The 18,063-nt window shown below is 42.6% G+C and overlaps 1 protein-coding gene across 27 annotated transcripts in view; it reads right to left on the reverse strand.

Moving 5' to 3' along the window:
* PHF14 (PHD finger protein 14) overlaps positions 1-18,063 on the reverse strand; it is a 416,918-nt gene that overhangs the window by 277,642 nt on the left and 121,213 nt on the right. For 9 of the 27 annotated variants that reach the window (XR_012799268.1, XM_075587246.1, XM_075587242.1 and 6 more), the window contains one exon: positions 4,855-4,962. The exons of 7 other annotated variants lie outside the window; for them this stretch is intronic. Coding sequence is in view for 15 of the 20 variants with exons in the window: in XM_075587246.1 (XP_075443361.1) it covers positions 4,855-4,962 (108 nt within the window). In the remaining 5 variants the exon portion in view is untranslated. Of the gene's footprint in view, positions 1-1,897; positions 2,018-4,659; positions 4,963-15,501; positions 15,995-18,063 lie in introns of those variants that run through there. 11 more of the 27 variants (XM_075587250.1, XM_075587248.1, XR_012799269.1 and 8 more) reach the window with 8 other exon arrangements.

An 18,063-nucleotide genomic window follows, 5' to 3' on the forward strand; every position in this document is an offset into this window, starting at 1 on the left:
CCTTCCAGTCTGTTACGATTTGTTTTTGTTCTGCAGCAAGCAGACTACTTAGTAACAATCTGTTGCTGAATATTGCAGTCCGCACTTTAATTAATTGACCACAGATTTTGTGTGACTGTTTATGACTTTTTAGAACTCCAGACATATAGGTTCTAAAGTGTCCAATCAGTTACCTTCCATTGCTGACTGCCTGTCGCAATGAACATCTTTTAACTCACTGTAATATAGCAGAACACTATTCCCCTCTTATTGTGTTGGAAATAAAATTGCATTTTTAACTTCTAGTCACCACTACTTTTTCAATTGGAGTTTATTCATATAAAAAACTCATTCTCTCATTTGGTTATTTACTCCACACCAATTTTGTGTTTACATCTAGACACAATACTCCTTCCTTTTACGTCGGTGTTTTGGGAGATTCCTTGTCTCTCCTCCATCCTGGTGGTTGAGAATGTATTTATTTTTTTGGTTCTCCAATATATTTTTCCCCTAGTGCACCCACCTATGAAGAATATAGGTTGAGAAGTTATCATCTGTGTTGTTTATTTTATCATAGACCCCTATCTGGTAAAGTTACCTAGCACTTACACCCCCACCCCCCATCGGGACTATTTAATGACCTTAAATTAGACCAGGACCACCAGACATGCCAGGACCTTCTCCAACACATACTGGATGGTCAGCTTAAATAAATCAAGGGCGATATCGGATAAATGCACCCCGTCAGGCTGAAACAACCCATCATTAATAGAGTCAAAATTAGGGTGGCAAATCACCCTACCCCTTTGACTGCAAAACAATCTTCCCAACAGCCTTATTAATCTTCTTTCTATGCCTCTTGACTGCCATAGTCAGCAGGGCACCCCTTCAAATTTCCCTATGCACAATGTTTGTCCAAATCACTTGCAAATAGTCAAACCTAACCTGAATCTGAGCTAAATCCCGCTTGGATTAGCTCCAATGATTTAACTGAAACCATGTCATTACCCCTGACGTGAAATAAAACCGAAGATCACCTCTCCCTTACAAGGACAAAAAGCTCTGGCAATAACTGATCTCACCGTAAACCTCTCTTACCCCACCAAAAAAATGCTGCTTGGTCCCTGTGTAACCCCAAATTACTTCCGCAAGGAAGAACTTCCGCCCAATGGACATAGAAGTCACTGATAATCCAAACATCTGGGGCAGCAATACCTAAAATAAATCAGGAAATAAAATAAAGCAAGGCAACTACCTAAACTAACAAAGGTCAAACATAACTGAGATAATGGTTCGACTTCCAGCTCACAATCAGGCGAATCCTGTCGACATAAACTTGACCAGGGTGCAGCTTCCATTGCAGTTCCTATGTGGAAGGAGCGGGTACCAAACTGAGCACTATCAAAACTTAAACTAACCAAAAAAAAGCTGGAAAACATGCTGATACTGCAACCTTGATACAGCCTCGTCCCCGACATGCACCACTAAAGGGCCAGAGGAGGGAGGCCATGAACCACTGCTCAGCTGATCGATTTTTCACCTGTGCACTGAGGCTAATGTGATTGGATCCTCAAAAGTCAAACCACCACCCGCTTTCTTAGTTTCGTAGACCAGCTTGGCTTATGTGCAAAGCCCCAAAAAAGTACAAAGGCCACATTAAAATAGCCTCACCTCGAACTGCACTGTAACTGGCTTTGTACCATCAGCTAGAGTCGAAAACCTCTTAAGCCTAGCAGCTTCATAAAAAAACGAAACACCGGCCAGCTTCCTTTCAACTGAGCTGCCCCCCAGCCCAAATTTTTAAGCAATAGAACATAAGTTAGCAGGGCCCAGATATCAGAGACTTCAAGCCCCAATTCCCCCGCCATATTATCATACTCACACCAGTCAGCCGCATAAGCTTCCCACGTACACGTACCTAGTGCGACAGACGCCCGAACTAAGTCCACCACTGGACTGCCACGAGGTCCTATAATTCCAGAGGGCAGCTCTGACCATCTCGATCTGCATTGAGGGCCCTCTTCCTGAACTCCATCTACTGCATACGAGACAAAGAATGAGCAACACCGTTAGCTACCTACAGAACATGCCTCGCCCTGAATGAAATGTAACATTTTAAGAATGAAAAAACAAAATATAGCAAAAATGCTAAACTGGAGGGGACCGCCTGCCAAAACCATTCAAAGCCTCAACCGCCCCCATGTTGTCAGTCCAGAAAACTACCTCCCTATTGGAGAGCAGATTGCCCCATAATGTTAAAGCGACTAGGGGAAAAAGCTCCAGAAAAGTCCAATTTCTAATTAAGGGAGAGTTAAGCCACACATCCAGGTAACGCTTGGCGTACCAGGCCTCTTCGAAGTAGGCCCCAAACCCTACCACCCCGGCCAAATTCGTATAAAGCTGGAGCTCTTTATTGGTTGTCGGATGACCTCTCCAGAGGATCCTTCCATTGTAATCCCACCAAAACTATAGCCATAATGTGGGGTTTCCCTGTTTTTTCGAATGCCAGCTGTTATTTGGACGCTCCATTTCTGCTATAGTAGCCACTAGACGTTTTGAGAAGACCCTACAGATGTACATAGTTCTGGGTCGCGAAAACCAGGTGACCCAACAAAGATTTAAACTGCCAGAGTGAAGCCTTAAGTGACAAGAAAACTTCCAGGGATCTGACAAGGGACCAATGTTTGTCCTCAGGCAGCTTCTAACCCATGCTCACAGAAGCAACCTCAACACCCAGGAAACAGAGGACCGTTGTATGGCTCTTCGTCTTCTCGACCACAAGCAGGACCCCAAATTCCAGCGCCATTGCCGAAAACTCCCCCAAGCATTCACAGCTCAGAACGTGCCCATAAACAGGAAGTCGTTTAGGTAATGAATCACGCCGACAGCTTGCACTCTCATCCGCATCATCCACTCCAAAAAATGTGCTGAATATTTCAAAATAAAAACACTATAGTACGCAACCCATGGGAAGGTAAATATCAAAAAAGTAACAATCTAACCTACACCCCAGCAGAGGAATACAATGGGTATGCACTGGCAATAACCGAAATGCAGACTGTATGCTATTCTTTGCTAGCCGTGCCTATTGGCAAAAGCGTCCCAGCAATGCTGTAGCCTGGTTAAAGGAAGCGTAACTCACTGAGCAAAGCGGTTTATCAAAGCCATCCTTAACCAACGATAACTCAGAAGACAGGTGCAGGATAAACCAAAAAGCCGTTTTTTCTTTTCTTTGGAACAAGGCCCAAAGGTGATACTCTAAGGTCAGGTAACAGAGGAGATGAGAACGACCCCGTCATCATACGCAACGTGTCCTCCTTAAAGATCTTCTCCCTAACAATGTGCCCGTGCACCCTGACTGACTTAAAATTCCTAGCCTCCAAATAACTTGCATTCTTTGCAAACGGAATCCAGAAACCCTTCTGAAACCCATCTCATAACAGGATGTCTGTCATTTTATATGGGTAAAGATCCTGCCAGCGTGCCATCTTTGCTATGTTCACTGGCGTAACTGCCTTTTGCAGAGGATTGTTGAAAAGGCTTGCCCCCTCCCTGCTGGCGAGGAAGGATTTGGCAGCAGAGTGAGTCACCCTGCACGACGAGCACTCGTGCTGGAATCTGCGTCCACTGACCTGCACTGGCCCTTACTAGCAGCCAAAAGCCTGGTGGAAACCCACTGCCAGCCACCCCATGCAAAGGAGACAACTTCAGAGTGCTCGTCAACTCGATCCACAAATACATATCCCAAGATAAGTGCTTACGGACTGTTAACTTCTGCTGAAATTACACACCAGAGAGCCTCCAAGCCATCCCTCTATAATTCCTCTGCGCAAATTCTACAATGTCCTGGTACTTGAAAAGGTCCGAGCATAGTTGGGGGGAATTTCTCACCAATCAAATGTGCTAATATGGCGATGAGAACATCTAAAGCCAGTTAGAAAATGTCTGTTCTCGCCTTTTTTTCCTAGACCTTGCTAGCGCCTCCCTCTAGCCTGACAGCAAGGGCAATATCTCAATGTACTTCCCACCCCAGATCTTTTCCTTAAACTCTATTGGTATATGCAACCCCAACGGACTGGTGATGCATGTATACGCATCCTTAAAGCAGATGTCAGAGACCTCTGCAGCCTTCGCTAAACCCACCATAGGGCCAGGAAGTATCGCCCTCTGAGACAGTTGCAGCCCCAAAATCCCCAATTGAACCTGCTGGGCCAGAACTGGCACAGACTAGCGCCCAACCCAAGCCGTGGACACGCAAGGAGCTGCAATAACCCCTGGCGTTTAAGCTGATAATGATGGTGTCTCCCCTGGGAAACCTGCCAGACCCCAAGCCTGGCTCTCCAGGGCCTCCAATACATCCCTTAAGTGGACCACTAGATCAACGAACCCCATACTCACGGGACTCTGCCTATGCTTCAGGCCCCTGAAGCTACATCCACTACGTCCCCTTCTGACGCTGCCGACTAAGGAAGTATCCTTACCAGGAGACCCTCAACCCCTGATAGCGTAATTTCCAAGTCAGGCTGACCCCCCTTTGAATTGGCACAAACCCCAGGCCCATCACTCCCAAGGGGGCTACTAAGGGCCTCAAACCGTATGTTATCCTCTTAGGGCCTCACTGGGGAAGGAGGGTATTAAATCTAGAGGAAGTGGGCGTTAGCCTCAGGGTCCTCCTCTTACCAGCAGCCGTCCTGGCAACCGGCCTGCTCCGCCTCCCACAGCTACGTGCTGACGCCGCAGGATCCCCCTCAGGGCTCAGTCGATCGGGAGGTCTAGTGCGCCTGCGTGAGCGTCGTTCTGGCTCTCCTCCGCTCCGACCACGTGGGCCTCTGAAGTGCTCCGCCAAAGCCCCGCCTCCACCTCCCGAAGCCTCACCTCCGCTGCTAGAAGCCTCAGCCGCCCTCCACCAATGGTTCTGCAGCTCGTGTTGGAGCCATCCGGCCTCGTGGGCCCTTGCTTCTGCCTGGAGACGGCAAAGGAGTTCTGGGACATCAGCAGTTGGGCGCGTAATGACTTTCCTGATCCTATTTCCCCTTATAAAACTTTGCCACAGTATAAAGACCCACCCACACAGCTCCTTATAAGGTAAGCAGTAACAAAGGGAGTGTTAAGGGGATAGCCTAGCCCCATGCTTAGGGCTGGAAGCCACTCTTTGCCTGTGGAAGACAGGGCAGGCTCTGCTAAATGCATTATGACATAACATAAAAGGATGCAAGCTATTTTTCTTTAGCTTAGTATCTATACAAATAGATTTGAAAATATATATTCAAATAAGTGTTTTTTTATTTAAAGGCAATCACCCAGATTATGCTCTTAAACTTGTAGCTGCTATTGGTTTCTGTACAATAGAGTTGTGAACTGTTGCCAGATTAAACCTTACATTAGAGAAAGAGTATCTAAGAGGGGGTAGAACCATTTACAAATACATTCAATGTCAATATGAGTTACTTCCAAGGGAACTTGTAATTCCAAGGACAGTACAAAATGAGACGGGATCTTCCTTTAAGATTGGAAGAAAGGCGTTTTCACCAGCAACAGAAGGAAACAACTATTTACAGTAAGGGAAGTAACAATGTGCAATTTAATACAATGGTGACGGTGATGGCAGATGCAATAGATATCTTGGGGGGGTTAAAAAAAACGGTTAAGACATCTTTTTAGAAAGGAAATGTATACAGGAACATACCATACTAAATAAGTTAAACATAGGAATGATGTAGATCCAGGGACAAATTATATTGCCATTGCTGGAGTAAGGAAGGAATTCATTTTATGAGAGATAAAACCTAATGTTTCAATGATTTTTTTTGTTTGATTTCTGATGGACTAATATAAATACAAAAATCAGACGATTATCTCAGTTGACTAAATTTAGCATACAGTACTGTAGGTTTACTTGATGGACATATGTCTTTTTTCAACCTCATCTATGTAACCTCAATTAAAATGAGTGAATAAATATGTATCTATGCACAAATTTATGCACAACCACACTAGAAAAGTAACTTTAAGCCAAAACTAGCAGTCTACAATCATATGTGGAACACATAGCAGAAAAGAAAAATACCTGCATATGATGTGAGCATATGATAATTAAATGATACCTAAACAATAACAAAGATTTGGTTGAAATTATTTATATTATACAATGGTCTAACTAATATGAGAATAAAGCACTGTAGATAGATACAACAACAGACTAGCGGCATAGTGGGAACAGTGTAAATGTAATTCAGTATTTCCTCAACATGCGGGTATGTTTATTTGGATTTTACCAAATGGGAAAAAAAAATTCATACCAAAATAATCCCGCACCAAAATTCTTCATGTAAACTGGCATTGTCTCACCCAATGGCAGAAAACACTTCCTAATGTATCACATAAAGGTGTGGATTATGTGAACAGTGAAAAATGTAAACACACAATATCCCAGCAAGATTAAGAACCCCAAAATTGTAGAATGTATTTTGTCACATTGGATGTAGTGTTAGGAATTTTTGTCTTTTGCTGTGTGAAAAATGTAATTACCAGTAAATGAAGACGCCCAGTGGAAGTAAATCAATTTATATGACATCAGCGTGAATTGATTAATAATTTTACCTGACCCAACAACACAAAATTCTCTCAACTGGGCACCAGGACCTCTGAAAGATTAAGGAACCATCTGATTAGCATCTGTTACAGCAATAGGAGAAAGACAAAAGAAACTATATACAGCATCCTGAACACGTTAGAGATTGTGGTGCCTCGCTCAAAACCCCTGAATGAGTGGATGAGGTCGCGTGCTGCCAGGGATAGATAGACGGCTAGCGGGATGTGGGTGTGAAGAGCATACAGAAAGATCCCCAAAAGGGCGCACTGCAGACCTGAGTGGTATTAAATCATGGTCCTTGAGTACGCAAACATACAACATATAAAAATTTATTAGGACATAATAGACCAAATCACTACATAAATAAATATTAAAATCAAGAACTCCTGATGCCTCACTAGTACTGAATAAGACTAGCTCGGGATGTATGTCAGATAAGGAAAGTATATACGAGGGTGATATAACTATAGTTCATAGAGCTAGGCCCATCCCAAAGAAAGACTCCTCTTGAGGACTCATGGGTTGGGGTATTAATATACCTGTAATAGAACCCAATATAGATAAGAGGAGATGTAAAAGGGATGTAACACTTAAATGTGTACTTGCTGAACACCTATATGTGTCCCAATCTACATGTAGATGTGTAAGGTAGAGATCAGGTGGATTTCCTAGCTAGTGTGGTGATTGAATAGTTATATCCATAGAGATGATGATGAATGGCTGGCCTTCATCGGTGTGATGCTGATGGGTATCAAGAGTATATAGCTCAGGCTTGATGACTCATGTGGTATACTACAGTAATTAGAGTTGCTGCATACTTAGGTATAGAGACCCTATGTGGTTATTGTCATAATAGACATCAGTACTCTTAGGTGAATATATGTAACAGTAACCAAAGATGCCGAGTCAGTGCAGAGATATGCAGCTCTGAGTAGTAGAGTTCTGATACTAATTCCTTGCCCCGTATATACTGAGTCTTAGAGACACCCTATCAGCTTTAAGGTAATGTGTTCCGCAGACCATCGCTGGACTGTAGCTCTAACGGCTTTATCCCAAAGATGCCACTGATTGTACTCTCAGATGGGGTGTCTATACACTGGCGCACTGCCACATTCCCATACAAATGTTATGGTGGGTATCTAAGGTAACGTTGTAGACTGTAGGTGGCTATCAAATTATTCACACTGTGCCCAAGCTCTGTTAAAACATCTAAGCACTTGGCATGTCAGGTGCCGTATTGGGTTGCACGCCTAGAGATACAGTTGTTCCAATGTAACAATGACGTCATGTGGTGGACCTGTGTTTCTCCCCGTGTAATTCCTGAGAGACAGTGTCGGCTATTAGTTGCCAATAGATAGAGCCCGCTGTGGTCCAGCTGATATCCGGTATAAGTGTATACTAATAATGGTATATATACTGTATCACTGGAGCTATTTCAATGCTCGCGGCCAGAAATATAGATGTTTATCGTGGTATAGATCTCAACCCATTTCACATCGTGTATCCGTGTGATCACAGTCACAGTTTGCAGCATAACCCTCAGGTAAGTGTTGCGCAATGCTGTGCACTGTGTGTGGCCAGTATAATTTCTAATGCTCGCAGCCAGGGGTATATACATGTATCGTGGTGTGGATCTCAACACTATTCACATCATGGGTCAGTGTGATGGCGGGCACAGTTTGCAGCATAACCCTCTGGTGAGTATTGCGCAATTCTGTGCGCCATGTCTGGCCGGAATATATATGTTTTAAAATGCCGCTATATCCAGATAGCTGTGCGGTGCAGCCTCCGTTTAGACTCGTGGCTAAGTGCAGTCACGTAGATGTTATCGTTTTGGAGGTACTAGCATAGAGATAGAGACCAGCATTATGTTTAGTATATACGCCTCAAGTAGAGGTATCGTTGCAATGGTGCATATTAAAGTTTTTATTATAAAGTTCTCCTAATACCTCCAATACCTCTACTTGATATATTAATACCCCAACCCATGAGTCCTCAAGAGGAGTCTTTCATTGGGATGGGCCTAGCTCTATGAACTATAGTTATATCACCCTGGTATATACTTTCCTTATCTGACATACAACCCGAGCTAGTCTTATTCAGTACTAGTGAGGCATCAGGAGTTCTTGATTTTAATATTTATGTAGTGATTTGGTCTATTATGTTCTAATAAATTTTTATATGTTGTATGTTTGCGTACTCAAGGACCATGATTTAATACCACTCAGGTCTGCAGTGCGCCCTTTTGGGGATCTTTCTGTGTGCTCTTCACACCCACATCCCGCTAGCATCCTGAACACACAAGAAATACATGCAGACACATGGAGAGGACTCTAAATATTCCATGAAAAATTCCTGAAGGGTCTAATTAGCAAAAAGGAAAAGAAACGCCACAGACTGAGGCTGAGAATGAGATACTCTGCAGCAGCCAGCACAACCACAAACAATACAAACAGGGACAATCACCAACAGCAGAACTGCACTGTTAACATCTCAGACTACACACCAAATCAAGCAGAGTCCTCAATATTATCAAAGGGTCTCACATTCTGCCCTACCAAGCCTATGGACAAGATTCAGCTGTGCAGTGACCTGGACGAGTTCTTCAGAAGACTGCGTAATAAGGAGTTCTTCCATGACAGACACGACCACGATTGTGCCAACACGTGCAGCGGCCCTCCTTCTGCAATGAGCAGGAAGAAGCAAAAATCCAACTGGATCCCACAAACTGGGCGCAATCCCAAACTGGACAGGTACATCGAAAGCTTTACACACAGAGCCAAACCCACCATCCTTGACAAAGTAAGGCAACAAACGTATAATCTGACACTGATGGAGAGGAGAGCCATAGAATTGCTAAAGGTCAACCACAACATAATCGAACCTGCTGACAACGGAGGAGCAGTGGTCATAATGAACACCACAGACTACCTGCGGGAAGTGCACAGACAACTCTTTGATGCAAAGTATTACACCAAACTGCAGGAGGATCCAACAAAAAAAATACATGAGAGAACTCAACAGGATCATTAAACACTCCCGATCCACACGAGAACAAATTCTGGACCTGATATCAGCTAACCCAAAACCTGGCAAATTGTACATGCTCCATAAAATTGACAAAGAGGGAAGCCCTGGGCGCCCCATTATCTCTGGTACTGACACACTGACTGAGAATATTTCTGGCTGGGTGGAAGGCATTCTAAAACTTAATGACAGGTACATACCCAGCTATATCCAGGCACCACCGACCTGCTAAACAAACTTAATGCCATTGGCCCCCTCCCAACAGGAATACTACTAGCAACCATGGATGTAGAATCACTTTATACAAACAACCCCCACGAGGATGGGATTTCAGCCTGCAGATACTTTCTGAGACCACAGGAGCCCCTCACAGAGACAGTGACTAAATGCATCGAATTTATTCTGACCCATAACTACTTCACATTTGGAAATTACACATCCTTCCAGACAACCGGGACCGCTATGGGCACTCTGATGGCGCCACAGTATGCCAATCTGTTCTGCGCAAAACTGGAAAGTGACTTTTTTTCCATCTGTCACTTGAAACCCCTTACATACCTTAGGTACATCGATGACATCCTCCTGATTTAGACCTCTGGTGAACAGGACCTCATACAGTTCCATGAGAACTTCAATACATTCCACCCGACCATCAACCACAAACTCACCCATTCCCTGGACGAAGTATATTTCCTAGACACTCCCATTACTATAAAGAACAACCAACTACAGACTTCTGTATACCGCAAACCTACAGACAAAGCCAGCTATTTGAGGGACAACAGCTTCCACCACACACAGACTAAGCATGCAACAATCTACAGTCAAGCCATACGATACAGCCAGATATGCTCCGACATAGCAGACAGCGGCCAGCGGATTACAGCCTTGAGATCGGATTTCATAAACCGTGGATATAACCACAGAATTGTAGACCACCAAATCCACAAAGTCACAAGAATACCAAGAAGTGATCGAGACAAGAGACAGGGTATCTTTGGTGGTCATATAATCCACACCTAGAAGCCTTATGCAAGATCGCCAGGGAACTACAATCCATTCTCCAGGAAGATACAAGACTGCAACAGGTCTTCCCTGAAACACCCTTATCATACAGACAACCTCAATCCTCAAGAAAATGATGGTGAGGAGTCAAGTATTCAACAGTGCAACTAAATCCGGGACACGACCATGCCAGGACGCAAGATGCAAAACCTGCGCAATGCTCCACACAATGGGCACAATACAAATACCACACAGGAATCTGAAGTACAAAATCAGACGAAGGTCACCTGTTCCTCCAGCAATGTCATCTACCTCATCAAGAGCATGAACTGCCCGGGAGGCTGCTACTACATAGGTGATACGGGACAGGAGCTAAACAAGCGAATTAATCTGCATTGCCACAGCATCACACGTGGAAAAAGAGACCGTCCTGTCGGCGAACATTTGTCTGACTCTGGCCATTAGATGAACAATCTGAAGGTAGCCATACTCATAGGTAATCTTAGAACACCGAAAGAGAGACGGTTGCATGAATACAAATTGAGGAAACTGGTCGGGACACTTAGCGGTGGGCTAAACCGAGACCGCACACAAGAGAACCGAGACCCTTACACAAGAGAACTCTCTTCCCATGAGTGCTAAAGGCCATGTCTATACATACTGCGCTGTATGAATGCACACACAGCATTACACATACAAAAGTACAATGTAATTTGATCCCTATATACCAATAGGGACCATATAGTATCTACACACACTAATAGTAATGCTTCACCCTCTTACATTTCTACACCTACCCACACCATTGGTATATACTTCCACTCCACACACACCTTTTGTAAAGCGCTGTATAGACTGTTGGCACTTTATAAATTTATATTTACACACATGCATGCATCACTAACATTCAGGGACCATTTTACACCTTAAGTCATAAATCGCATACTGCACAGGGGGGAGGGATAGGCTTCAGTCAGATACATTCCCAGGTGCACTGTTTTTAGGTAAAAACCTCTCTTGCTTTATCCATTGTAGCACTGCCGGAAGAAGAGATCAGTGTATCTTGAAAGCTTGCACAAATAAAAGCATTTAGTTAGCCACAGAACGGTATCATCTATTCATTTTTTATTTTATATATATCTCTATCTATCTATCTATCTATCTATCTATCTATCTATCTATCTATCTATCTATCGAGATAGAGACGCGTGCACCAAGGTGAAAATAATAATTTTTAAAAAATGGTCATTTATTCCATAAAATGTAAATGCTCACTGACAAACCAGACAAAAAAAGTTTAAAACTGTTGTTGCAAGTAAAGTCACGGGTACCAGGTAATATGATGTTAACCACAGCACTAGTCCAGTTATCAAGCAAATCATAGGAAGTCTTCAGCTACTTAGGATATAATAATGCCGGCAAAAAGGTCTGTGACAGAGGTTTTTAATTTATTGTTCTGCCCGCTAGTACCCCTCCCAATGGGGAATGATCAGCTAGCTAATTGCCTGATATCCTGTAAGCGAGGACATACAGCTAATTCATTGGACTGTTTTTCTGTGAATGGAGAACCAACTATAGCCTAGATCACTGGATTCCACTGCCACTATAGTGGTGTATTACTACTGTAACTACTCCACTGTTTGAGTCCTTACCACCAGCAATACCATCAACTTTTATATTTATGAAGACCTTTCATGTGGGGACTCTATTCACCAAAAGGCAATTTATTCTACTTTGCACAGTAGCTGAAGACCTTCTAGAATTTGCTTGATAACTGGACTACTTACTCTGGGGTTAAAATCATGTTACCTGGTACCTGTGACTTCATTACTTGCAACAACAGTATCAATGTTTTTTTAGTCTGATTTGTCAGTGAGCATTTGCATTTCATGGAATAAATTAACAGTTTTTTGTTATTATTTTTACTTTGGTGTGTGTGCTTCTCATTGTTTTCTTTAATTTTCTTTTGGCTGAGGTTCATTCATTAGAGTAGCAGCCTTTGAATCCGGAATAGGGTATTTTATCCCTACAGACTCTTCCTATTTTTAAGGAACTTTTCCTGGTATCAGTTATATATTATTGTTTATCACAGGAACTATACCCCTTTCTTTATTGGGCACAATTTGTCAACTTCAAATGCATTTGGTCTGTTATCACCTTTATTATTAGAATCATTTATCAATTACTTTTGATATTTAAGCACTTATTTTATAGTGTATTAGTAGTTGTGAGCGCACATTTCCTTTTTTATCACACACACACACACACACACACACACACACACACACACACACACACACACACACACACACACACACACACACACACACACACACACACACACACACACACACACACACACACACGTGTGGGTGTGTAGATAGATACACACACACGTATACACGTTCTGGCATTAAAGACAGAAACAGACACCTCACAACTCTGACAGACAGAAGGGATACAAGCCAAAGACAATTGCCACAACAATCACAATTGCACGTAAAGCCCCACGAGAACACATGCTCCAATCAATACAAGAAGAAAAAAACAACCACACACATACCACTAGCTAGTGGCTACATACATTTATTTTAAGTGTTAGAGCATATACAGTGATATCTTGTAGCCTGGATGTGTATGATGACTCATTTTGTATGAGTGAGATGGAAGGTGGAGTTATGGAGGTAACTACATCCGTCTGTGGGTTTGTTGTATACAGATGTGTAATTTGCAATTCTTCAGTGTTACTTTAGTATCTAGAAAGTTCACTAGGTTTGCTGAATATGTATTTTGAGATTATTTGATGGGTGGAATTCATTCAAGGACTCACATTTTTTTTTTTAGATTTTCTTTGCCCTCTGTCCATATTATAAACAGATCGATGGGTCTAATATTTGTAAGGTTTGTGGAGGCATGTGGTAAGAATCTCTGTTCAAAATTGGCAATAAAAATATTGGCATATTGCGGTGCCATTCTCATGCCCATTGCAGTCTCTTTGACACAGAAATAAGAGGACTTAATGTCGATATTGGGTTTCTAACACATAATCAAGCATTTTTTTAAATGTTTCTCCCAGCCTCTCTGATAATATAACAATTAACCCCTTCTCCCCCCCCCCCCCACCACCACACTGCTAATGTGTCTATGGTTCTGTCTCACAGTCCCTTTCATCAATTTATTGTTGTCTGTTTATTTACCATTCCATCCCTACATCATCTGCCTTATATGGCTATCTTGTTTTTTTGTTGGTTTTTTTTCACAACGGTGTTTAACTCATGGAATCTTTGTAAATCAGAATTGCTGACCTGTGTAAGAGAGAAAACTCTCGAAAGGTTGTCTTATAATACCAATTGTTAGTCCAAATAAAAAAAAAGTATCACCTTATACTGAAGAACTCATTTACTCTGTACTAGCACGGCTATTTCTACTTAATTCATAACTTTTCATACATGTTTTCTTCATCTATTCAAAGAACAGCCGTGCAGACAGACTCCAAATGTCTGGTGCGTGTTCGTGTTTAAAGAACAAAGGCATCTGGAGGCAAAAAATAGAAGATTTATTCAGCCTACTGTCAATTTTTTTCCCTCTGTACTCCACTAATGGCAGTGAGAACCAATTGGAAGTAGCTCCTCCCTCAGCATATGTAGGATACAACATTTCTGGTAGGGCCTGGCCCCTCCCTTTCCCTTCAGTAGCAGTTTCGGTATCTCCCAAAGCTATAAATATAACTGATTTACGTTCATTATAGGGAGGGTATGATTGACCCATAGTTTAGTACAGCAGAACATTTCGGTAAACCAACATTTAAAAAAAATATTTTTCTGTTCCCCACATGGCAGTGGGTACTAATTGGGATGTACCAAAGCTAACCCAATGGGAGAGAAAACGAGGACAACAATACACCATTTTTTAGTTAAAGATTCAATCAATCTACAATCGATTGCAGAATTCTCCTGCCAAGGCTTCCTTCAGCTAAGGCATGAAGGTCCATCTTGTAGTATTACACAAAGATCTCAACGAGGACCAGACCGTAGCTTTACAAACTTGCCTTTAAGATGCATTGGCTTTGAATGCCCATGAGGTTGATTCTGCCTTGGTTGAATGTGCCTTTATTCCATATCCGACACGTTTGCCTTTAAGGTTATAGACAAGTTTGATAAATTAATTAATCCATCATGATAAGGTTGCCTTTGGGACTTGCTGCCCTCTTCTAGGACCGTCTGATTATAAATAATCCGATGATGTTCTGTATTTTTTAATTGATCATTTTGAGCACACTTTTTTGTTTCATCATTTAATTTGAGTATGGTTACCTTCAAGCACCTTACTACATTTAAGTTACAGTATGTAGTCTCACCGCATAAAGATTTGCAGGATTTGGGTAGAATGCTAAAATTGAGCTCTTCATTGAAGTGAAATGAGGATACGACTTTTGGAAGGAAACATGATAGAGGTCTTAGGACTGCTTTGTCCTGCTGAAAAATGAGAGAATGTTCTCTGCAAGAGGGCGCCTGCAATTCTTCCACTCTTCTTGCAGATGTAATTGCTAACAAACAATACTGTCTTCTACATTAATAATCTTAACGGTCAATGCTGCAAAGGTTCAAAAGGGTAAAGATCTACAAGTGTCCAACACTAGTGAAAGATCCCCCGTTGGTACCACACATTTCATTTGAAGTCTCAGGTGCCTGACCGACTGTAGAAGTCTCAGAACGAATGATGCTATATCTTTTCTTAATAAAGAAGACAAGGCTTTTCTTAAAACAAGGTTGTAAAAATGCAACCAGGGTGACAGAGGAAGGATTGAAACAATTGATGCTCATTTTCCTACTTTATTCCTGAAAACAGAGCCAGACACAATAAATAGATGAGGGTGACTATTTTCTGGCTTAGCATTGATATTATGCAGAACAGCCCTTTAATTTTAACGTTTATTGCTCAACCTCCATGCCGCTAGAGCCAATTTCTTTAGATCTGGGTGTTGTACTGGTCTTTGTTTAAGAAGAAGTTTCTGAGACAGTGGGAGATGCCAAGGTAAATTTAGTGCCATACTCACCAGATGGGGAAACCATATCATCCTTGGCCAGGAAGGAATTATTGCTACTGCCTCATCTCTCATAGGATCTTTGCTATAAGAGGTATCGATAGGAAAATACAAGTTAAATCGAAGTTCCAACGGAACTTAAAGTGTCTACCTGGCTGGCGAGATGATGGGAGTACTTTGAGCAGAAAATGTTCCCCCTTCTTGTTTTGATGTGTTGCCATCACATCTATTTGGGGTGGTCCCCACCAAACCATGAACTGTTGGAATACTTTCAAGTCCAGTTCCCATTCGGATGATGATTCAGGTTAGAACATTGGCCGTCGTATTTTGGGGTTTGGGACCGTTACCTGCCAAAAAAAAGATGAAATGGCATTTGGCCCCAGAAAGCATTGTAACGGCTAGAGATAGAAGCTGTGCACTTCTGGATTTCCCTTTGCCTCGCAACATATTTTAGTATTGTGCAGTCAGATTCTATCCTCATATTTATGCCTTGAACTTGGTCTCGAAAGAACAGAGATTCCCTTTTTTTCTTTAAACGCAATTAACTAGCAGAATTGCTGAGAGGTTGCTGTGAAATATTGGCAAAATGCCTTGGGCCAATGAAGTCTCACCTATGCTCCCCAACTTCCTGGCATCTGGGGTGACAGTTAACAAATTTTCTATCCAGAAAGAAACCTGGTTATCTATTTTCTGCCGATTCTCCCATTTTAAATCCTGCTTTATTGAGAGATGGAGCCATACTCCTTGGTGTAAGGATCTTGGATCTTTGTTCCATTGATCCAGCAAATTCCTTTTGAGTGGCCTTATGTGGAGTCTGGCCCACTCTATAATGCCTAGCGTTGAAGCGAATTTCCCCACCAAGGTCATGCAGTCTTTTAGGCGAGACCTGACTTTACCTTCTTTGTGAATTGTACTGCCAATGACTTCATTCTGCTGTGGGTAGACAAACCCTTCCTTGTTCCATTTGGAATATGACCCACAGGAACATTAGGGACCGAGATGGAATTAAGTAACTCTATGGGAGTTTGTTATCCATACGTGCCACCCCAGAAAACAATAACTTTCTGCATATGCTGTATCAGAAAATCTTTCCCGAGATATCAACCGCTGAACTAGATAAAAATAGATCTGATTTTTTCCCCCCTGAATTCGGCGACTAACCTACTGACAACTTGGTGAAGATTCTGGGAGAGATTGGCAAACCGAACGGAATGTGGTATATTGTTAATGCCTTTCATTTACCTCAAATCACAAATATTTTTTGTGCACTTGGTACATGCAGGAAAGCATTGAAAAGCATCTCTGTGTGACCAATTTCTCATCAGGCCAATTCTACTCAGTCCCTATCATCAGATGAATTATAGTACTCTCCTACCAGGTACTGCTATAGCACATCAGACTCCTCTGACGAAGATGATCCTCCCCTATTGAGGTTTGCGACATTGATCTCTTCCGGGTCAGTTTATCCGTAATGTGAGAGACTGTATCCTTCATCCACGATAGGAGAGTAGAAATCTGGTCATTGGGCTCCTGGCCGCAGACTTATGCACTCTGCATAATGATTTGCTTCGAGCACTGGCTTACTAAAAGCCGTGCATATCCTGGCTTATTGCAAGCCGCGCATATTCTGATTTATTACAAGCCGAGCATATTCTGGCTTATTGCAAGCCACGCATATTCTGGTTTAATGCAAGCCACGCATATCCTGGTTAATTGCAAGCCGCATATATCCTGGTGTGACGGAGCAGGCTGTAGCAGAGGTCAGTAAGATGCTAAAATGGTTGTTTAAGGTTTTAACTGCAATGGTTTTTATTAGACCACAAACAAAATAATGGGCACCCTGTCCCCATAAGCAAAACAAATCATAAAACAAAATCCTATTCCTGTTAGGGAAACTAACTATACAAGCCAGTCCATAGCTATCCTCCTGGCTAGCTGTCCTACTTCCATATCATAACAATAACAAAAGTCATATGCCAAAATAGTTCTTATCTTTGAGGTGCTGGGGAATCCATCCCAGTGCTCCAGGTCATTCTCTCTAGGAATTTGGGAACGTCGGTTCCGGGGAGCAGGGCTGTGTTCAGCGTGAAGTATTCGATGTCCTGGGTGGGGTCCAAGCAGCTGTGCTTCCTGCAAGGCTGGTGGAACCAGAGCAGACAGCGTCCTTCCTGGCTGGGAGAAAATCAATCTCCCCCCTTGCTGGGGAAAAGCAGTCCTTGTGCAGGCCAATTCCAGATTTATAAATCCCTGCTCAATCAGAATTTAATTACCTCCAACTCCCAGTTAAGGTAGGATACCCAACACCAGTGCAGTTTCCTGCCCTGTAAAGGGAGTTTGACCCCTCCACTCCCTTACACCTGGTTTATTGCTAGCCGCTCATATCCTGGTTTATTGCAAGCCGCGCATATCCTGGCTT

This window comes from Ascaphus truei, chromosome 2 (assembly GCF_040206685.1).
Source record: "Ascaphus truei isolate aAscTru1 chromosome 2, aAscTru1.hap1, whole genome shotgun sequence".
NCBI lineage: Eukaryota > Metazoa > Chordata > Amphibia > Anura > Ascaphidae > Ascaphus > Ascaphus truei.